The sequence below is a fragment of the Phaethon aethereus genome (genome assembly GCF_964289735.1).
Source record: "Phaethon aethereus genome assembly, chromosome: 10".
In the NCBI taxonomy this organism is placed as follows: Eukaryota; Metazoa; Chordata; class Aves; order Phaethontiformes; family Phaethontidae; genus Phaethon; species Phaethon aethereus.
Genome location: NC_138586.1, coordinates 23,193,935 through 23,216,767, shown reverse-complemented (window position 1 = coordinate 23,216,767; position 22,833 = coordinate 23,193,935). Strand labels below are relative to the sequence as shown.

Sequence of the window (22,833 nt, the reverse complement as noted above, 5' to 3'; positions counted from 1 at the left end):
AGCCCTCGGGGGCACCGAGCCCTGCTCCAAAAAGGATCAAGAGCAGGGGCTGAAAAAACACAGCACAGGCTGAAGAGCCTCTCTGGCACATCCATTTTCTCCGGCAATTGATGCAGCAATAAATTTTGCGCCCTTCATCTTATTTCCACCGGACAGTTTGCACTGATACGTTTCCGTTAACGTGCTTTAAGCAAGTTTAAGGCACATTTTTTAAAGTGGTCATTAAAAGAATATTTTGCGCACAGCATGGGAGTCAGCTTCTGTGTGGATGCAAAATAAATATGACAGCTGCACTCTTATACAAGCTCACAGCAGTTTAGAAGAAAAAGGTCAAACTGGCAGTTTATATACAAGCTATATAATATACATATAAAGAAACTATATAAAATACATATAAAGGAACTAACCTTTTAAAATGAATATCCATGTGTTTACCCCTGGACTGATCTTAGATATATTTTTAATGAATATAGTGAATAGAAGAAATTGTTCCTTTATGTCAGGGAATTTCTCTCTGGAGACTAGTGGAAGTGGTTGATTTGCCATGCTGAAAAACCTGTGCGAAACAGGACTAAAATAAATTCCCATCCATCTTTTTAAATAAGCAAGCAGTGTTAAGGAAGGCCAGAGGTGGTGGTGTCTGCTGAATTTCTAGGCGACTAATAACTCACCTTGTTAAATAAATGCCACAGAAACACTCAGTGTAAGTTTACAATTAATTTTACTCACATTGGCCCCTAAAATGATGAATATATTCTCTGCAAATTGATAGCAAACTGTGAAAGAACTGATAATATCATCCTCAGATTGCGTCGGTGCATTCGGCCCTTGCTGAAGTGTTGTCCCTTTCTTCTCTTTTGTTGCGTTTGATCATCTAGCTATTACAAGACTTTACTAATGGTTTTGAATTTTACGTTTGTTTTGGGGAGAAAACAAGCCAATGCTATCATTATGCTTTGGCATCACTCACAAGGTACGTTTGGTGCAGAATAGCACTGCTGATGCATGAAAAGACGGCTTTTGCAAGGAGCCCATTACCTTTTCAGTCTGTGATCTCTGTTGTTACTCCGGTTTGTTTAAGCTTCTGAACATGTATGAGAACTTCGCTTTCTAAGCAGCTCATTCTAATGTCCTTTGTAATACGAAAAGCAAAATTTGGTAGCTGGATCAATGGCCAATTCCAGGTAGAGATGGCAGGGGAAACCTTTTCAGCCTAACAAGGTATTTGGCAAAATCTCTGTCGTGGCCTCTGCACTGAAATTTCCTCTTCTTTTTACCCCTTCCACAAGTTTTACTGCACACGTGACTACAGCCTGATTCTGGTACAGCAAAGCAGCAGCTCGACTTTTGCCCTGTGGAACAGTGTGGATCAGCACAGCACATCCTTTACCACGGCTGAAAACAAATTAATCATTCCTAATGCCAATAAATAGATTGAAATCTTCAGAAAAAGATTCAGAGGAAATACAAGCTACTCCTCTGTTTCAAGTCGTGTCTTACATTTGTCACTAATACTTAGCTCTTTATTTCACTGTCAATTCTGAAATGAAATTCTCTAATTCCAGCTCAGGTTTAAGGCTTGTGAACACTCCAGAAAAGGTAGTAGACAAGTCCAGTGCAGGACTCAGTGAATACAGACCTGCTTTCTGCATTATTGTGCTCTAGGAACAAAAGATTGGTTAATCATTTCACCTTTGAGAGAATTCCTGGAATCTTCAGCACTCCATCTCAGGAATCTTATAACTCCACAGGCTCTAACTAATCTGCAGCGAAGCGTATCTAAGTGCCCCAGGGATTTAATTTCTGAAGTGAAATATTTGTACTTAATTTTTGGGAGATCCTCTGAAAGAGACCCATCAGGATGCGATTTGGAAACTTGAAATATATGGCATTAAATGAATGTTGCTGCTGAAGGCAGCAATTCAAGGACTATTTTGACTTTGCAGGCTCAGTATTTATTAACTTCCATCTAAACCTTAAAAGTTATGACTAGTGGTGTTGCGTGATATATGAAGGTCTGATTCCCCATCGTGAACATACTGTGTCCGATACCCAGAATAAAGAAGGTCTTCGGGGGTGAACGCTGAGCATTCTTTGCACCGAAGGCTATTGGACCTCCCAGCTTTGATTATTACAAGAATTCCTTTGTAGGTAATAATGCAGTATTTTAGCACTCAGAAAAATCCTGTTCCTTTCCCTCCAACCTTTCATTCAATTATTTCCCCCCCTGCCCCTTAATTTTCCATTCAAAATATACTTTATATCTGAGCAAGGTATTCACTGGTAATTCTAGCAAATATGATGTCTGATGGAAAAGCTGACAGAGGCATAGCTAGTTGTTACTGAGACTTAGGATGAAAGATCTAAAAACTGCCCACATTCCGCAAGCTCCAGGGCTCCTTTAAAACTGAAATTGCTTCAAGTACGAGAACCCACCGTGGAAAATAAATGACTGAATGTTTGCTGCCTACATCCTACATTCAGATTGCTATGGGATGACAGTAAGGGAAAATTTTTTTTCAGCTGCAGCTGGAAACTATATGGCCAGTCACTGAGGCTGAAGGCACATCGGCGGGCTGTTCCAGATGGCAAAGCTGCATAGAAGAAATATTTGGCAGGAGTAGCATCATGACCAAACTGCCTGGAAAGAAGGCCCTGGTTAGATGGGTCAGAAATTACAGAACAAGTGTGAGGGGAGCTTTGACTATATTTTGAAATTCCTGGAGATCCGTAAGGACTGTGCAAGGACAGCGGTGATGCCGGGTTTCCCACACAAAGGCAGGCATCTCGAGTCGCTGGATTTAAAAAAAGTTGGATTTTGAGGAAAAGATTGCCCAGGCTGTCCTTGCAGTCTAGAGAGGAAGAGAGTAGAGAGGCACACACACTGGTGGTGTTGGGTTGGGGGGTGGATCCGGGCCTGGGAAGAAGGAATTAAGAATAGCAGAATATAAGATCAGAGAACATTTGGAGAAAGGAAAAGGGAAGAGAAAAGAAACAGCCAAAATGGGAAGTGGAAATGAGTCAGGAGGGAGGGAAGAGAGCACAAATGGGAAGAAATCTGGGCTTATAAAGGAAGGGCAGTCTCTGGAATGGAAAAGGAGAGTTAGGGAGAGTCCGTCTTAACAAAACAATGGCAAGAAGCAGTGCCAAAAACATGCTCATTCTTCCATTAGAAAATTTTGAGTTGTAATTTCTATTTTTTTTCTTTGCTAATTCGATTGCTCTAGGTGAGTTAATAAACAAAAAATAAAAGCAGGAGGATGAAGAAAAATGTTAAAGAAATGGAAAAGAAAAGCCTTTGACAAGAAAGGGGAGAAAAGAGAGATAAGGGGACTATTACAACATGTTCCAATCTGAACACAGGCAGAGGAGCTTGCTGAAAGGCTCGGATCACAAAAAGAATGCTGCTTACAGTTGGACACAGAAAATACCTGGATGCACAAAACCCCCTCCAAACCCACAACCCTCTTATGATGATTAGCAGCTGCTCTGGATTTCTAGTTCCAGCCCATAATAAAACCATTTTTTTCCCCCATACTTGCATGGCAATAATAATGATGATTATGGTTATTTTAACGAGTGTCTAGCAAAGCCTCCTGTCTCTTGAATTCGTTCGGACCTGCGAACGAGGTCTGGAACACATTCGCTTCGTTTTCTCTTATTATATACAAAATACTGTTGTGTACACTTCAGGAGGGACCGAGGCAAGGCAACCTGGCAAACAAGCTTTTATCAAACAGCACTTTGTTGGAAGCGTATGTGCTTAGATCCTCAAAAGTAAACAGTATATACCAGAGCAGATTTTCCACCAGTATGTATTGGCATTGCTCCATCCACCCCAGTGGAATTAGGAGTGTTTTCTCCAGCTGAGGATCTGGTTCATCGAGAGCGAACCAGCGCTCGGTGCTGTATAGTTTGGAAGAAGCACGGTGGGAAAAGCCTGCAGGGTATCGGGAGCAGGAGTTTCCCCTGCAGGTAGGTGAAATGTGCCTGCTCTTCTGCATGCACAGGTGCACTCATCCCGATTCCCGAGAATTTGCTCTTTGTTTGCCACTGAACCCCAGAAGCAAGTCATCACCAGCAGAAAGGATTTAATGTTAATTAACGCTATCTAAACAATAGGTGATACCATCAGAGATGCTGGATTAAACCAGCACTCCACTCCACACTCTGTATAGTTTTATCCAGTATGTCATTAAAAACGCCATTTTAAGTGAAGGAATTAAACCAAGTTTGGAGTTTTTGGTTTTGTTTTGGTTTTTTTTTTCTGGGTCCAGTAACACAGTACTTTCTGCCCTCTCAGTGGGCGCGGGGTTTACATTCCTGGTACAACTGGAATGGTGGTAATCTCACAGAAAAAAAGAGCGACGTCTGAAAGAAGAAAGAAGACAGGTTCTTGTCATCAGTATGGAGAGGCCAGAATGGACTGGCAGAGAAGTTTGGCAGGTGATGGAGATGCAGACAGACACCGCGTTTTGCTGTCGGCGCTTCTTTCTCCACGCAGGACCCAGGAACCTCCCCCAGTCTGGAACCTCTCCCAGTGAACCCGCCACCCCAGGCCAAAAACTCCTTGCGCAGAAGTTCCCACCTAAAATCCCCCATGGATCCACTGAATATCATCGCTGGATCCACGATTCTGTTGGTACAAAGTAACGATAAAGGTGCAAGACAAAATCCCTCCTCAACCGACAATAAACATACCTCGCCTTTACGGCTGTTGTAAGTGGCAAGGGATGAAGTTCAGTGCCTGGGTAATTTGCACTTTGCACAGAGCATCTGTTTTACGATCCTTTCTCTCGCTGATTATATGGCGCAGTCTGTGTGCAAACACCGCGCGTCCTGACCTGGAGCTGCGTCCGCATCTTCATTTGCTCCAGCCTTCAGGTTTGGCCGAGTTCATTGGAAACACAACAGGGTCCATTAGGAAAAGTGCATCAAAGCCTGGCTCATTGCTGCAGCCCCACTGCTGACCGGACGGTCAAGGAGAAGCTAAGCTTGCCCTTGTCACCCACACTGGGAGCAGGAACAGCCGGAGCTCCCACCTTGCTCGCTGCCAGAGGATGCCCGTAAAAAACGACAGAGGATGCCAGGGAGCACCGAAAGGCAGTGTGACTCCCCTGCGGCTTGACACAGGCTGCCGATCAGCCGTGGCTAACTAATTGCACTCCAGCTGCTTTTGAAATGAGGGGGAAAAGCGGCTGGAAGGGCCTCTTCAGAGCTGGGAGGATCCCTGGAAGCTGAAGGTGCCTGTTAGTTTGTGGGAGTCGGAAGCGTTCGGCTGCCTGGCCGTCTTCATCCGAGTGACTGCCCGCTTGTATTTAGCAGCAGCTCTGACTCCTTGCTGAACTCGGCCCCTGTAATAACACATTAACGTTTGCTCTTTGCTGAGCCATGAGAGTCTGGGGGCAAGCGCCGTTTGCCAGCGGACTCGCAGCGACCGGTGCCGGCGGCTCTGCAGAGCCTTGGAGGAGCGTGCGCAAGCGCCAGAGCTGCTCGGCCTTCTGGCCAAGGGGAACATGGCACCCGCCAGCTCTTTACTGTCTTGCAAGAGGCTGGCTGCCATGGCCTCAAGCACCAATGCTTTCCTGGCCTGAAAGCCTGGAGCAGCGCGGGCACTGCTCGCCTCTCGCGGCCCCGGCCTGGAGCCGCTGCGCTTCCGTGGCACCGCCACGGGAGGAGATGGTTGTGGGACAGCTGCCCGGCCTCTGCCACACGCCTTCACCACCTTCTGCAAGGTCGTTCTGCTCAGTTCCTCCTTGAATTATTCAGCAAGGGCTCAGATAGCAATCAAATATCCCGATTCAGTCTAATGCCAAACACTAGCTGTGTTTACCCACAAATTTGTAACTCTTCCCCCAAGCCAAGAAACAAACAAACAAACAAAAAAAACCCCAAACAACCAGACAGGCTGAAGAATTCCATGCCGCAACGAAGTGCTGGAAAGGGGCAGGCCCAAGCAAATGCCGAGGAAAGCGCAGGCAACATGGCACCGTACCTTTTGCTCCAGAGCAAAACCATACGGCTGAGGGAAACTGTGGTTTCCTTGCAAACAGCTTCTCCTTGCAGGAGGGAGCCAGTCCCGGCCTCGCTCCCTGGTGTCGCAGCATCCCCAGAGCTCACGGGAGACGGGTCGGACATTTTGGCGGTGAGAAGACTCAGGCTCCGAGGAGCTGGAGCGGAGTCATGGCTCCCCAGGTAATACACAGGCAGTTCTTCAGCTGGCCTGGCAGCAGTGCCAGCGGGGCAAAGTCAGGTCTGCTTGCCTGGCCTGACCTGAATGTAGCCATAGTTCTAAGTAATCTGAGTAGCTAAATCCTCAGAAATGCTCAAAACAACCATAATTTAAACACGTTAGAGCTGGAGGATGCTTGTCCTCGCTCTAGCGAGAGGAGAACGCTGAAATGAGTTCACCACTAGCTCTGATACGCTAGACCAAAAATGTTTAAAAAACCCATCATCAACATGCTTTACTGTTGCTTTGCATGAAGATAAAATCTGCAAGATGCTGAAGCACCAGGATCCTGTGGTTTTACCCCAAAGGTAGGAGGTTTGGAAGGAGTGGGTTCGCTCCCTGGGCTAAGCAGGGCAGGGGCTCGTTTCCTGCTGCGTGAAACTCGGCTGCAAAGCGTCTTTGAGGAGTGAGCGAAGCATCAGAGCCAATTTCTGAAGAACAGAGAGGAGGGGAAGGACAAAATGGAAAGAGGCAAGCAGAATAAATCTGAATTGTAACAAAATTATAGTCTGTATTGCAATTTCCACATTTGGAATTGATTTTTTCCATCAGACAAAAGGCTGAGACTTCAGTTGTTGAAATACTGATCTCTTTTTTAACTTGTTTGAAATGTCGTATCTGGACGAGCTGCAGGTGAACCATCAGCACTAAAGGCCTGATGCCATCTGAAAATATTTTCGTGTCAAGTGTGATGTGATGCTCTTCCTTTTGTTTGCGTTGTTTTCTTTCCTGCTGTGCATGTGGTGCAGGTTTCCTACCTTCCATCAGGCGATGCAGGTTCACTCATTTTTCTGGCTGCAGCCCATTTTCTAACTCCCCTTCACTTCACATTTAGGGAGTAGAAATCACCTTCCTTGTGGCATTGCGTTAGCGTCGAGGTTTCAGCTTAATTACGTACGCGATGGGTTTTATTTGCATCCCCCAAGCTGGGTGTGCTGGATGTGAACAAAGCTGCAGCACCTTTGCGAAAAACTGCTCGCCTGTGATCGGCGACGTCCCCGCTCTGTTTTAACATGGGGTTTCAATTGTTTCACTCTATTTCTCCATTGTCTTCCTTCAGAGCACTATTTCTTTCCTATCTGGCATTTTCTTCACTGTCCCCGAACAACCTCTTTCACGCTTTCTCCTACAATAACCCCATTCCTCATTATTGTTTCCATTCCTTTTTTTTTTGGTTTTGTTTTGGGGTTTTTTTTGGTTTTTTGGTTTTTTTTTCCCTTCACTTGATGGAGGCCCAGGGGGCCCTGCTCTGCGTTGGGGGTTCCTCTTCCAGCTGCAGCACTCGGCGGACATGTCGGAGCTGGAGCACCGTCTCCTTCGCGTGGATCGGTGTCCGTACCGCTGCAGAAGCGGCTCGCCGCGCTCTCTGACGAGCATTTTATATCTGCTTTGCAGGAGCGTATGTGATCTATCAAAGTGCAGCGCGGTGATGAATCAGGTCTTTGATGCAAACAAGAAGCAGCCACATGGCATGAAGCATTTGGGAGCACTTCAGGCTAAAAAGAAAAAAAAAAAAAACAGAAAAAGAAAAAGATGCATCTGCGAAGAATACAAATATTGGCTCCTTGAGGAAGCCTCCATATTGTATCCATTATTGCAATCTACTTATTTGTTAGGGCTAATGCTCTCCATTTTGAGATTGCCATGGATCTAGTTTCCCATCCTCACAGAGCAGACGAGAAGGGCTAAGCAGCAATATTCTGCATGAGGTAGCTGCGTAAGGGGCCTTTCTCCGCTGTCGGGCTGACAGAGCTGATTGCTGTGTGAGAGAACCTGTTATAAAAATGAATAAGGACTCTTTTGTGCATGAGAAAGCAGGAGAAAAAAAAAATTGGCCTCTTCCCACCTTCCCCATCTTCTCTTGCGACAAAAAAACTCTGCACCGCCTTCCACGCGGCAGCTATTGTGAGCGCCTTGCCATGGAGACTGCTGGAAGAGGGGAGGTTTTACACGGCCTTTCCGAAAGCTCCTCTGCAGAAACGCGGAGCGCTTGCTTTGCCCCGCTTCCTGCAAACGCCATGCTCTGGAGACACCGCCGGCGGCTCCGGAGGCCGCGAGCGAGGCCCCGAGCGGCTGCCAGCTGAGGAATTCCCCAGGAACCGATTTGAGACCCCTGAGCCCAACGCTCCTCTGCTGCAGCGGGGGGCAAGTTGGCCAAACCCCGCAGGTGAGCGTGGCCCCGGCCCCGGCGCCGCCACAGAGGCCCCACGTCACGGCTGGTGCAAACAGCAGTCTACGTTAAACCCCGCGAATCGAGGAGTTTCACTTTGCATCCCACTTAAAGCTCATTCCGTACGAGGCCGGGTAAAGCAGCACCGCAGACGGGGAAACGCGGGCAGGAGGGGACCTGGGAGCATGGCGTCACGGCTCAGCCTGAACTACCACAGCGTTAGCGACAAACAGTTTGAAATGACCCTCTTTCCTCTTGTTCATCCTAAGCATTTCAAATGGAGCTGAGGGAAAGCCTCCGAAAACGAAGTATTTGTACCTGTGAACGGTGCAATATGGCCGGTCACCCCAGGGGAGCCGCCCCTAAGCAGGAACCCGAATCCTTCCTCCACCTACACGAGTGTCCTCAGTGTCTATTCCGGCCGTTTCTCTAGAAACAAAAACACAGAGCACACATTTGAGAGAACTACAGGGCCCTTGTTTCATGAAAAAATGAAGCAAGACGCTTTTCACTTCCCCTCGTCGCAGTTTCTTCAGCCTTGGCCCCTCAAACCCGTGCCGGCTGGCTGCCGCCGCGCCAGCAGCGCGGGGGACGTGGGCAGGGGTAAAACATGCGCAAGCCTGGCCTTTCGCCACAGCATCACTCAACGAGGTTTGCTAATCCCCCGTCTCATCAAAGGTTACGTGGCCGAGGCTTTAAAATCCTCTTTCTGACGGACAAAATGCTGTCGGTGCCTCTCTAGGGGAACCTGCTCGGAAAACGGACGCTGACCCTCTCCGTCTTTGGGAGAGGGGGAGCGAAAATGTCTTGCCAACTTTGGGGGCTGTTGTTCGCGTACCGTGTAGCTGCCTTTTCGCTCCTGTCCTTGGATAAGTAGTTTTGTGTTTATATATAGAATATAGCACAAGCAATCATAAAAGCCATGAGTATTTAAATATAGATCCCTTCATCCAAAAGGAGCCTAAACTGTGTTTATGCAAGCTGGGGTAGCAAAGGCAGCGCTGTTCTGCGGTCGTTCTGCACTGAAGTTAAAGAAAAACCCCTGAAGTTTAACAAAAAATAAAAAGAAACAAACAAATCCCCCAACTTACTATTTTCTCAAACAGCCCCGAACCTCCTCCCTCTCCCAGCAACGCCGGGGGAGTGCAGCATGGGTGGTTTGTATTGGCATAATCTTTGTAGCTTGGATGAAGAGCTGGTAATTGGTAAAGATTTCAATTTTCTAAGGAAACCAGGGGTTGAAGCATTCACCTTTTTTTTGTGTAACTGAATTAAATTTGGGATTGAAACTTGAGCTGTTGGGCTTCTCTGGTTTGAATTATTGATTAATTCTCAACTTTAACTTTTCATTATCACTATTCTTAGGTTTTTTTGGGGGGGCAGGGGGGTTGAACGGCTTCCTCCTCTTTGCTGCCCAAAGAATACTTCTGTTAGACAAAGCAGACGAGACACCTGAATCCCAATCCAGAGGTTCCTTGCAGACGGCGTGGCCACAGCTGTGACGTTTTGCTCCTTTCTGTCTGCCTTGATGCAGCAGGACTATCACAGAGAAAGCTTCTCCAGCTTTGATGTCTAATCCCTGTACCTCTACTTTTCTTCCCTCTTGCAACTATCAGTTAACTCTCACAACTTCCTTCTAACTAAGAAGTCACTTTACCAACACAACGTGCCCTCCGTGAGGGTGAAGTGTAACCGGCATCTCTCGCTGCAGCACTCCTTGCTGGAGCATAGTTGTTTTGGAGGAACATCCAATAGAAATAAACACGGGAAAGTCAAAATGTATAACCCTGCTGCAGGGTCAGCGGCCGTGGCGGAGGCCACGAGCTCAGGTACCCCTTGCTGGAAGCTGTGGAGGCTGCTGCCTTTATATTTGTGTAAGCTCAGTGTAATATGGAATGTTTGCAAAGAGCTGGGATTATTTCATCAGAAGAACTTCCCACCACGGGAGAGAGTTACTGTACTTACAAATTTAATTTGGGCGGGTGCTACGGCTGAATCATTGGTGTTACTTTCTATCGCGGTCGATTCTCCTGCCCAGCACTGCCCAGCAAGTCCTCTGCTACGGGCCAGCCGGCAAGGCACCAGGGACATTTACTGACCCTTGGAACAGCCCCAGATTGTAATGATTGCTTTTAGTTTTAATTGCAGTGAAAGCAAACTGGACGGTCAGCTCGGTATTACCAGCGCAATTTGGATTTGAACAGGCTCCTGGTAGATCACAAGATAAAAGTCCCCAGGACCTCAGGATGTGCAGACCTGTCCCCCAGGGCTTTGGCAACCGTTTCTCAGTGCTTCTGTTTTATTAGTTCACATCCCCGAGGTCTGTTTTTCCTACCACAGGATATGATTAACCCTGACCGGAGTCAATGCGCTGCATCCCGGAGCAGAAAATCCACCTGAGTTCAGCACAAAGCCTCTGCCCCCCTCACGTCCTGCACAGCGCAGGACCAAGCAGACCTCGTGCATGGCTCGTGGTCTTCTCCAGAGCAGATCTTCGGGGCCGCCTCGTCACGGGGGCCGGACTGCGCATGCAGAGCCTTGCCGGTCTCCTTTGCCCAGGTGGGGAGCAGGGTGCTGCCCCAGGGTCAGCTGGAGCTGGGGACCGCATGCTCCTGCGCTGGGTGAGGATGCGGCTCCAGGTTTGTGCGGGAGCTGCGGCGATGCCCTTCCCACCTGGGCGCCCAGCAAAGGGCGAGGAGGAACATAAAGCAGCTCTGCAGTCCTGTGAACCTCTGGCATAGTGAGTCAGGGTGATGAAGGACATGGAGGCATGTGGGAGGAGACGCTGACAGGAGGCAGAGGCTCAAGGCCGATTACGGGGAACTTCTCATTCCATTTTCCTTGAAAAATGGTGGTGAAAGGGCACTGTTGCATTTTTCAGCCCCCACTCACGTTACGCTGTGTGTGCTCGTCACTCCGGCAGGCTTCCTGCCGTGAGTAACGTGGAAGGAGAAAAGGGCAGACAGTAGGGACTGTCTCGTTTCAGATGGTTACGCAGAAAGGAAATAAAGCCTCGGCTGACTCCCGGGAGAGATGCAATTCTTCAACAGAGTCAGGCCACACGCTCGCCTTGCGCAGTAACCGCTGGCAAAAGCGAGCGGCTCTCGAGTTAGCCCTTTGCGGCACACCCGGCACGGCTTTGCTAGACAAAATATCTGCAGAAACCTCCCGCCTCGTGCCGAGAGCGGTTCCCGAAACGGTTACACAGGGCAACGCTGTGCCTTTTGCCCTTGATCCCCCCAGGCGTTATCTGGGGGGGGTCACGGGGGCTGCGTGGAGCCATGTTGAGGTTAAACTCAAGCGGAGCATCACGGAGACGCACCCCTCACAAATGAAGGGACTTCAATGGGCTAAACTGAAAACAAACTCTGTTTAGTCTTCAGCAGCCCTTGCAGAGACATGCAGCAGTGTTCCTGGAAGCAGAGTTTTTATTAATGACCAAAATAGTGTGATTTTGCTACCTCGTCCCCTTTATCCCCCTTCCAAACCTGGTGAACACCCATCTGGAATATATTTATTAAACTAACACAGGGTCCTCGCTTTGCTCCCAGAGCAGCCTGGCTTCCTCTGAAGCGTAAGAAGCCACATTGACAGGAAAGAAACAGGCACATTTCACCCTCAAGTGAAGTTTGCAAATACTCCAAATATTTGTTTGTACGTGTGGCCACTCGCAGAGCTGAAATTAATAGTTGGGGAGAAGTAGGGTTGAGTTCCCAATCTTGCTGACCCGTGCGCTGGGAAATGGATTTGTAACCCCGAGCGGCGGGCTGGGCTGCTCATCCCTCAGGTTTGCTTTCAGTGGCGTTTCTAAGACATTTTAACGCTTACGCTGATGGTATTTTAAAATCTGATGTACTTTCCTTTATTTTTGCTGCTCATTTTTCCCCCCTGTAGTAATCAGGTCATACCCTCCGCTGCCGTACATGAAGGATAAAGAGCCCAGTGTTCTCCCTCCTGCCATATGGAAGAAGTCCCTCTTCTAATGTCAGACCACAGTGGAAATGGGGAAAAAAAATCCAACTAAATTAGGATTCAGCATAAGAATTAGCTCCTGCTAAGGGACCTGCAGCGTCTCGGTCCACAGAGCCCTATTGCAGCTGGTGGGGGGAATCAGGCAGTGGCAGCTGCCCCCGTGGGCTGCACTGACCCCTTGCACCCAGCCCCTCCAGCCCCGACATAGGTGCCCAGGCTCCTGTGGATGTCTCAGAGCAGGAAATCTCTCTGTATTGCCAGTGCTTGGAGTTTATTGCTTGTTAAACTGAAGGGTTGCTTGCTTCTTGCACCCTGCAAGCGTTTTATACGAAGACAGTTCATATAGAATAAGGGTGGTTACATCCTATGCGTAGATTCTGAACTTCGCAGCCTGTGGCGTTGGGATTTGGTCCCGTAGCAGGCAAAAATGGTGTGGAGTTAAAAAACACAAATGAGAATTTGCTACAGTATCACAAGCGTCAAAAAAGGAAATATTTTAATAGCCTGAAGAAAAAAAAACACGGAAGACTGCTAAACAAGATAGATATGCCACTGGGTGTTAGAAATATGACTTCATCTTCAGTGATTTATTGTGTGTTCGAGCATATACATGCACGTGGGGAAAAAAACCTGCCCCAGAACTTAACATTTCCAGAAGTAACCAGCAATTCTGACTGATGGGGTTTGGGGACACGCAGCCTAAGAGAAATCAGAAAGTGCCCTTCTCCCTGCAGTCAGGGTCAGGCAATTTTACTGTAGCCTTGAACACAGAGCAGTCAAGGCCAGGATTTATTGGAAACCAAGGTTTGTTCTCTTGGAAACAGAAAGATTGTTTTATTTTTGCAAACAGAAATCTAGTTTGTGGTTAACTTCTGGCAGCAGGTGGCTGCTTTGGACCCTCTCTGAAAATGAGCACAAATAAAACCACATTTTTGCCTGCTATGAAGACAAAACAGTACCCATATGGTTCTCTCTGCTTGTGCAGGAGTTTATCCTGAAACCCATCCTCCAACAGCTAAAGGGGAGAGAAGTTTTAGTCTGTCTGGGAGGCACGGTGTCCTGGGCATCTGCTAGACCAGCATTTCTTGTTTGTTAAGGGAGAATTTCTGACACGTCTTCCTATTGAGGAATGTGCATGGTTATCTGCTACGCTGTAATCCCCCAGCCCAAAAGAGATTGCTGCCTCGATCAACACATAACGGAGATTTTTCTCTCCTGTTATTTAACAGTTTTGCTCTATTTCATGCTCTAAGAAGCTGGTGGCACCTAGTCAACCCACTGGGAAAAGGGCTTTTTTTTAAAAAAGAAGCTACAGTATCTTTATTATATTCCTGTACGTATGGTTTGCATACTGAAACTATGCGAGAGGACTAAGGAATCGGTGTCTCCTCCCAGGCTCAGCCCTTGCTTATGCTCACACCTGCAGGTTGTACGTACTACTACACGCAACAGACTTAAACTCAGATCAGACTTTTTCCCTGCTCCATATGGGAGGGGACCCGTATGGCTGTTGGAGAGAGCGGGCACAGTCTGACTTGAAGCATCATTTGTTTTCTGCCTGGTGAGCATCAGGCCCCGAATGCTGCTCAGGGCAAACAGCACCTCCACAGTTGTAAAACCCAACAGTGAGAAGAGTAGGTTGAAGCACCTTTTTCTTTTTTTTTTTTTTACAGTAAATATAATACTAATCAGTTCATCCTTTAGCATATAGAATACACTTACCACGCTGTCTGCGCCCCACGTGTAATTTAAAAAGGTTCCAATGCAGACACACTAGCCCTAAGCAGACTTTCGTGGCTTACGCTGGCTAAAATCAGAGGTCTAGAGCAGGAGTTTCCACTCTCGCTTTGCTTTGGGGAAAGAAGCATTATTTCTAGTTGTGGAGATTGCAGAGCGAAGCCAGATGATGTTACCTGCTCGCACCCTGCAGGCACAGGCACTGCCCAGCAACGGGAGAGATCCAAACCAGCATTAAATTCAAGGTTTTTGAATGCTTAGGACTAACGTGTCCACAGCAAGCGCACAGCAAGTCCACCGCAAGTGTTTATGCTGCCCCAGTTATTTTTCCATCTTCGAGCAAACGGAAGTGACACCGCGTTACAAGCACGAACACCGCTAAGTCACCCGCGGAACTATTACGATTTGCCAAATCAGGGAGGGCCGAAGTGAGAGGTTAGCACAAGGCGCAGCCGATCTCTTCAGCGCCGCCAGCCGCGTGGCGGTTCCTCCTCCTCCTCGGTCGGCAGATTCCTGGCCGGCCTGTGCCGCGTTGCCACCGGGTTCCCTCACCGACGACCCGAGGGGCTCCTCGGAGTGCGGCTGTGTCCGTGCGATGGGGACCACTTGCTTTCTTTTGGCAGGAGACAGGCAAGACCATTTTGTTGCCGAACGCCAAGCAGGTGGCAGAGTGAGGAGCTCCTGCTGGGTGCTGGTTTCTTTTGGAGCTGTACCGGCTTTTATAAGAAATAACCTTCCCAGACAGATGAAGGCCAAAACGATGGGACTTCTGTCGTGAGGATGTCATACCAACGGGTTGTAGTTACCATCAGCTTCCAGCGAAAGCTTTGCAGGTCTGACCTCTGCACCGGGACAGCCATTCAATGGAGAAATGGCATTTTTTAGGCAAGGCGGAGGGTGCTGTTGCAGCGTGGGGCAGAAGGAGGGACCCTGCTCGGCGCTGGTGCCGGGGTCCCCGCGCGCGGACCGATGGCCACGTGGGGATGGGTGCTGCTGGACCCCCTTCAGCGGCTGGGGCCTTCCCAGCCTGAGCATCCCTTTTCTCCTTTTTCCTGATCAGGAAAATGAGGAAGACTGAGAAGGAAAAACCAAAGATTATGAAATAAAACGTGGGCAGGGGTGGGAGAGGGGGACTGAGTGTGAGCAACAGCAAAGGAAACAGGACCACGGCACAGGGGGGAGCTGAGACTGGACTATCCAAAGAGAGGACGAAAAAAGCCTCGTTAGGCAGCAGGCGGGTGCTCCAGGAAGAGCTCGGCACTAGGGGACACTGTTGTACCATAAATCCGGCACACGCGGCGGAAAAGAGTCCGGTCGCAAGCAAGAAACTGAACCCCTCGCTTCCCTTCTCCAGGCGTTTCTGACACTGGGCCAGGACAGCACTTGCTCCCTCTTCCCAGCTCCTGCCGTTTCTGCAGCCCGTCCAAGTGCCCCGGTTTCTAAGCCGCCTCACGGGGGTAACGGGTCCCGTTTCTCGGCACCTATTTCTCCCCAGGTCCCTAGTCCCGAGCCGGCCGGCACTCGCTGCCGGGGCGGCGCTTGGCAAAGGCACGAGTGGGGGACGATGCCCGCGCCTCGCACCCGAGCGAGACCCAGCCCCCGCCGCACCGGTACAGGTTTTACAGCTAAACACACCGCAGCCGGCTTTTCCTAAAATAGGTGCAGCAAGTAGAAAATGTCCTTCTGAGCAGACTTTTCCAGGCAGGAACCCCCGCGTGATACGTGACCACGCAAGGCGCCCAAATACTTCGTCCTCACCAAAAGCATCACTCCCCTCCGAGTGCCTTACAAGCACTTTCTATCCATAAATCTATCCATAAATACAGATTTACCGAGCACCCAGCTGCTATTCCTTGGGGTGCTCCACCTCAGCGAGACCCCAGCTGCGGTCAGAAACGGTTTGGCTCCAACAGGTCCCCACACTGGCAGCCCCAGACAGTGCCCCGAGTCCAGGGAAGTTGGGCTACAGCAAAGGCCAGTGTGGCTGGACCAAACTCCAGCTCCGAGAGGCTGCGGGCAGCGAGTCCCCCAACATCTCAGCCCACTCCAGGCACTGCCCTCAGCAACTTCTATGCTGCTGTGACTATGTTTTTATTATCTAAAAATAGTATTACACGACTATTACACGCTAGTGCTGTGCATAGACAAAGAAATGTATTATAGGGAAGAAGAATAGGTATGCAGAGACTTTAAAATAAGACACAGAAAGCAGTAATTGTTAAAATCTAACTTGCAACATTTAATTTTCAAATATTTTTTTAAATAGCCTTTCCTATTGCACAAAAAACCACCACCATTTCTCTTGCCATAACCATAGTCTCATTAAAAAAAGATTAAAAGGAAAAAAAATACCTCTGGTACCATAAAAATGCTTTGCAACACACATATATATGTATATATACATATAGCTTTATTCTACAATATTTTCAAATTTGGGAATGTGCATATTATTTCTACATATTCTGAAACTCCGTTTATCCATGATGATTTCTATTTATAGTTGCACAATGCCTTTAATGCTTTGAAACACAGCTATAATATTCAATGCTAACCCTTGAAAAGAACTTTCAGCCAACTCTCCCCTTACACGTGCTTTCTCAAAGCACTCTACAGCTACGCCCTTGAACTATAAGCTCTGTCCTCCTGTGGGTTTAGGGGGAATTGTAACACTCCTCCGCATGAACAGCTTTCAGCCCTCTTCCACTTTACAGATCCTTAAAATTTTCTAAAGGGGTTTCAGATCTCGTTGAAAATTCACATCCATAGGTTGTTCTGCAGGTGAATTTGCCTTTAAGTGCTTTTTGCTGGCCCAGGGATATGCAGAAACGTAAAGTGGTGTAAAGAGTGAACTTATGCTCTTCTGTGTATCTGAAGAGATAATTTCTCAAGCAGACCCCCTGCCCCCAAGCCAAACTCCTTTTGCTCACTCTTATTCTACAATATTAAAACTGTTTTCTTTAAGATGACATCAAGTAGCTTCATAAATACCGTATCAAAACATACTTGCTATTCATTTACCAACCACTTTTCCAACTAAGAGTCTTAATTAATCCCACAAGAATTTCTATTTCTATCTTGATGTACCACACATCTCAGGCTGGGCTTTGCTCCAGCAAAAGGCAGGCAGCACTGCTTTTCCGGGGGGTTCACTGGAAAAAGCACAGGAATGTTTCTTTCTGTCCAAGATTTTGGAGGTTGTCTTTACATGAGAAAGATAGCCCAATCTGGTTGGTTTTTTTTTTTTTTCCAATCATACTGTACTCAAAATAAGATTCACTCATGTCTCATCCAGACTCAGACTCTTGACCTCCAGGTCTTCCTGGAGATCTTTCCAAGGATCTTGGCTTGCGTCATTTCTGCAATGTGCGAGGAAGGTGAACACTCTTGACCAGGATCAAATATCTTCTACTGCTATTTTTAAAAGTGACTTCTGCATTTTTATTTTCTTTAATTATTTTGTTTAAAAAAATTGGTCAATAGTTCAGAAAGGCAGGCCTGATCCTGCACTGGGCTCTGAGCACCCTGAGCTCTACTTCTAGTTAAAACCTCCCAAGAACTGAAGTGATAATCCAGATCCTGCAGCCATCGCTTACAGGACCTGACCCATTGAAATAAGTTTTAAATGCAGACTAGGATACTGCAATTTTAGAACAAGATTTTTCTAGAAATTCTGAAGATGCTGGCAGATCTGCTGCTCACAAGAGCGTGTCCGAAGAGCTGCTCGTTCGAGGTGGCAGAGAGGCTCAAGCCAGAGTTCTGGATTTGCAGACCCAGGCAGCAGCCCTCCAAGCCTTGCACATATAATTAGGTTGAAAACTGAAATCCAAAGCAGAAGCAGCTGGGAACAGGGCAGGAATTATCCTGGCCTCTGCTCTGTAAATAATTTAGCAGCTGTTTGAAGATTCAATGAAAGCTCTGCCCTCTTTATTTGTCAGTAGCTCCCCGAGCACCACGTACAGCAAACGCTATGTTTACATTTCCCACTGACTCAGAGAATTAACGCTCTTTGTAGAGTTGTGAAATGAAGCAAATGCCCAAATACAGGCTTTGAAGAGTTTGTTTATACGAGTTTATCATCAAATCAACAGTTTTCTGGTGCTGGCTGGCGGTGGCTCTTCCGTGCTAAGTGGCTGTGCGCGTCCAAGCAGCACTCCTGGGGAAGGGGCTGGCTGTCCATGGTGGCGGCTGTACGGCCGAGTAGCATAAATTGGGGACCGTCCACCATTATCATTACATCTAATTGCGACGAAGGCTGGCAAGCCTCCATCATGCCTTCTGGAAGAGCCCCGAAATCTCCGTTGCCCGTCTGGGATCTTAGGGGAAGGTCTAGCCCCCTTACGAAGGGGCCACAGCTGCCTCTCCGTTCTCCCTATGGTTTTCTCCAAAGGGTTCCTCATCTTTCTCTTTTATGGAGAACTTTTTCCTGAAGGCTTGGGTTAAGCTGGAGGAAGAAGCCTTCTTAAATGTGGTAAGTCTCTTCCGAAAGTTGCCCCCTGAGAAGAAATAGAGAAGTGGGTCAAAGCAGCAGTTGGAAGCTGCCAAGGGAAGCGTTACCACGACCGATTTCTGTAGGTATATGGCATCCTCGCAGCTGGCGTTCTTCAGCCGCAGCACGTGGAGGTGGACCGTACGCAGAATGTGGTATGGGGTGAAGCTGACCAGGAAGGTGGCCGTCACAATGATGATCATCCAGACTGCCTTCTTGCGGTTAGCCTGGTTCTTCTTCAAGGAATTTTTCAGTAAGGTCCTTATGATCATGGTGTAGCAGATAGTTATGACAATAAAGGGAATAACGAAACCCACAAATAGGGCAATGAAATCCAGGATCACCACCAGATTTGTCTTTGCAGTGTCTTCTGGGGGCTCAAAGCACTTGGTCTTGTTGCCATGTTGGTATGTCCCGTTTCGCAGAAAGGGAGTGCTTGTCACGGTGACAAAAATCCAGATACCAATGCAGACAAATTTAGCCTTCTTCTCCGTTACCAAATTGATGTTCTGGACTGGAAAAACGATGGCTACACAACGGAAGAAGCTCATCGCAGTCATGAAGAAAATGCTGCAATACAGGTTGACGTACAACGCATAGGAACTGACCCTGCATAGGAAGTCACTGAAGAACCAGTTCCCTTTGTGGACGTAGTAGATGACACGCAGGGGCAAGGTACACACGCAGAGGAAGTCAGACATGGCAAGGTTCAGCATGTACACCTGGAAGGCCGTCTTCTGCCGGTATGTTTTTATGAGGACGTACAGCACAACGCCGTTGCCAACAAAGCCCATAATGCTGATCATAGAGTAGAGCGTGGAGTAGACTCGGTTTCGGAAGTCATCGATGGAGTGATGGCACGACAAGTTGTCAAACAGCACCGTCATGTTGCCTGGCGGAGGCACCGATTCCGCCTGGTGATGAATGTCAGGCCTACGGATGAAAAACTCAGGTGAGTTACGTAAAGTAGGACATGAAAATAAAATGTGATTATTAAAAGGAGGAAAAACCTATCATCTCTCTTGTACAGGAGAGAGCAGCTAGGAAGGGATGCGGATCTGCGCAGAACCGTGTTATTATGACTATCCACTGCAGCCACCTTTCTTAACCTGGTACCAACAACTGGTGATGTAAAGATGAGTCACATTTTCGTCAATGGCATCCTTCTTCCACTGAATTACCGAAAAGCTCTAACTCCTCACAAACTAAGGTAGCTACTCACTAAAACAGCAGAGAGGAATGATGCAGGTGGCAATAGCTCTGTACAATTTAAAATGTAAAGACCAAATCTGGGCCCTAATGACTGTTCAGTCCTGCCTCTCTGCATCACCTGGCAAATAATTGTCTCTCCGTACTCCACCTCCACGCCTGCCTGCATAAGGACAGGTCACTGCAGGAGAAAGTCCACAAGCAGGTGTCTGAAACAGTAAAGGAAAACCGTTTAAAAAAAAAAAATTAAAAACACCCAAATGCTTTGCTCTGAAGGTTGAAGACTATTCCAAGCCAGAGTCCGCTCAGGGCATGACCAGACATTTGTCAGCTCCCCAGATGCTGCACTGCTCTCCTCTGCTCCCAGCTAGCACCATTTATTAGCGTAGCAAGTTTAAAAATATGTATAATTACTATCTTTGGAGAAGATATCTCCCATTAGAACCGACGAACAGGAAGGCTCGTGGTAGCAGAGGACATGCCGCAGGGCTCCGGTTTCCCTGGCACTGCTGGCGCAGAGGTGCTGCTGTAACACCCGGCAGACGGAGCGGGGAGCTGCAGGGCGGCTCATGTCATGGAGAACAAACCTCTTGGTCTGGAAACATCTGCACTCTGAAGGTAACTCCCTAGCAAAGGGTTTCTTCTTGGGTTTGCTTTTTTTACTTTGCTTTGATTTACATTAGCAGGTCCGGGGGTCTCCAGAGCAGTCAGACCCTACAGCCAGGGAGGGTTTTTGGATACGCTCTGCCAGTCTCTTGTGACATTTTATCGTTTCCTTTTGGTACTCGTTTGAGTACAGTGAGACATGACACTCTTAATTTGCATCATCCTAAAGTAAGACAAAAATACACACTTGCATATTTTTCCCATTCATTTGCAACTTCTAATGGTTCAGATGCAGAATCTCACTTGCGGTCTGAGACCATGTAACACCCCGCTGATCAGAACTGCAGGATACATACAGACTGAAGTACCAGGACTTGAACACAAAGAACGATGAAAGCCACAGCTGGGACAAAATTGGTTATGAGAACCCACACTACGTATGTGCTCAAAACTGATGTTAAACGGTACATATTTTCATCCATGAAAATAGTCTGGCAGCATTAGAGTAGAAGGATTTCCCTAGTTTCTCTCTCTGGGATATACTGGGCATTCAGAACCACACTGGGATGCTCAAGGCTTCCAGGTTTCGGTCAAGTTTCAGCTATTTAGGAGTTTGTGCTCTTAAAACAATCCTTGCATTATCGGCAATGCACAGATGACCTTAAAGCTCGACAGATATCAGCGAGGCGGCACAGATAGGAGAGGAGGCAGAACCTGACGGGAAAAAAAAAAAAAGAGGATTTTTTTTTCCCCTGGGCTGTTCGTGGGCACGTAGGGGTGTGTGAACGACCGTGCGGCTGCACAACGGTCTTTGGCCAGAAGAGGCAACCAAGACTCAACGCAGCTCTACCCGGCTCTGTCAAAAGCCAACGATCAGCACATTGTACATCACTTACAGTCAGCTTAACTTGCATAAGTGAAGCTCATCCAGCGGTGCTCATTGCAAATAACCTGTTAATGAGGCAGAGGCAGTGCGTTCGCAGCTACGTCCTCACCCCGTTCCGCAAATGACGCCTCTTGGCCGCCCGGTTCTGGTAATGGCAGAATCCAGACCCCAGCCCCAGCTTGGGTGAGTCTGGGCTTCTCGCGGCAGAAAGCCCAGAGCCGCTCTGAACACCAGGGATTGCCCCCGCCAGCCACCCCCCTCTGCGAGGGCCACCAGCAACACGGAGCTGCTGCCCCAGAGGAGCGGTGCAGAGGACACTGAGCCCTGGGAGATGCTGAGAGATCCAGCCTTCATCCCACACCGCTGGCATCCTCACTTGCCTGAGGTCTTCAATTCAAACTTGAACCTCAAGTTATGAAAAAAGCATCACTGCAATAAATGTTTTAAAATCTCCAGGATAGGGCTAAAATTAAGTCTGTGGTAACATTGGTCTGATTTCAACCAGTTGCTTGGGAATGGCAGGTAGTGCCATATTCTCTGAAAAAATCTGTGTGATGCCCATTCCTTGTTTTTTTCTGTCACCGTAACCTGACGCAGGTGATGAAGCTCTTGCTACCGTTACTTTTATTGCTGGGTTAATGCCTAGCAAGCAGATCTGCTGAGCAAAACACCCCTGCTGTGCTACACGCTGGAAGAACACATTGAGATTAGTGGCTCAATTATCTCATGAAAACTCATAGATAAAAATCTCTGTACTTACCAAAGCATCATATATCAGTTCTTTCTCAGACATTAAAAAAATAATAATCTAAACCACAACCAAGATGCTTGCGATTAAGAGGCTGGAATGATGATCTCTTCTGCACATTGAGGCTTTCTTCATCTGCCTGCACCTCTAGGCAGTTATGATCAGTATGAAGAAGGCGCAGAAAATGGGACAAATGAGGCTGCTTGGCCAACGCAGCAGATAAACAGAGAAGTTTCGCCTAAAAGCAGGAACGCGATGTCACGCTCAAGGAAGGGAAGAGGCTGCAGATGAGGAAACGCGCTGGGGGAGCTGGGCAGAACCTGCGGCTCCCAGCAGCACGTTTTGGGTCAGGTTCCGCTACCTTCCTGCTGCTGCCGACTTCCCTTCTGCCGGTTCAGCTATCCCCCTTAGAGATCACCAGGAGACACTGCTAAACGTCTCAGTCCATCAACTGCCCATTAGATAAACTTCCTTATTTAATCTCTATGTCTATTTGTGCGCAATTCTTAAGTGGCATTGAGCTGGATTATAAACTTTTTACCTCCTTTGGGGACTAAATTTCAGTCTTTCAGCTGTTCTTAAAGATGTTAGCTGCCAGTGAACAGCCACGTGAGGTGTTTGTCTAAAAGACAGCTGAGACCTGTTATCTGTGACATTTCTAAACATAACTTAAAATGTCTCTTGTAACCCAAAGGAAAAAGGATTACAATATTGAAGCAGACTGCTAAAGTATAAAAGAGAACTCCACACCTAGCGACGTATCCGTAAAAAACAAAAAACCTCACAA

The 22,833-nt window shown here is 47.8% G+C and overlaps 1 protein-coding gene across 1 annotated transcript; it reads right to left on the bottom strand.

Annotated features, from left to right (window-relative positions):
• Positions 1 to 18,446: 18,446 nt before the first annotated feature.
• Positions 18,447 to 20,295, bottom strand: CYSLTR1 (cysteinyl leukotriene receptor 1; the record flags this gene model as incomplete). The annotated part of the gene is made up of 1 exon (XM_082003978.1): positions 18,447 to 20,295. Exon 1 carries the CDS (start codon positions 19,482 to 19,484, stop codon positions 18,447 to 18,449), a length of 1,038 nt encoding a protein of 345 aa, XP_081860104.1. The 5' UTR covers positions 19,485 to 20,295.
• Between the last annotated feature and the right edge of the window lie 2,538 nt (positions 20,296 to 22,833).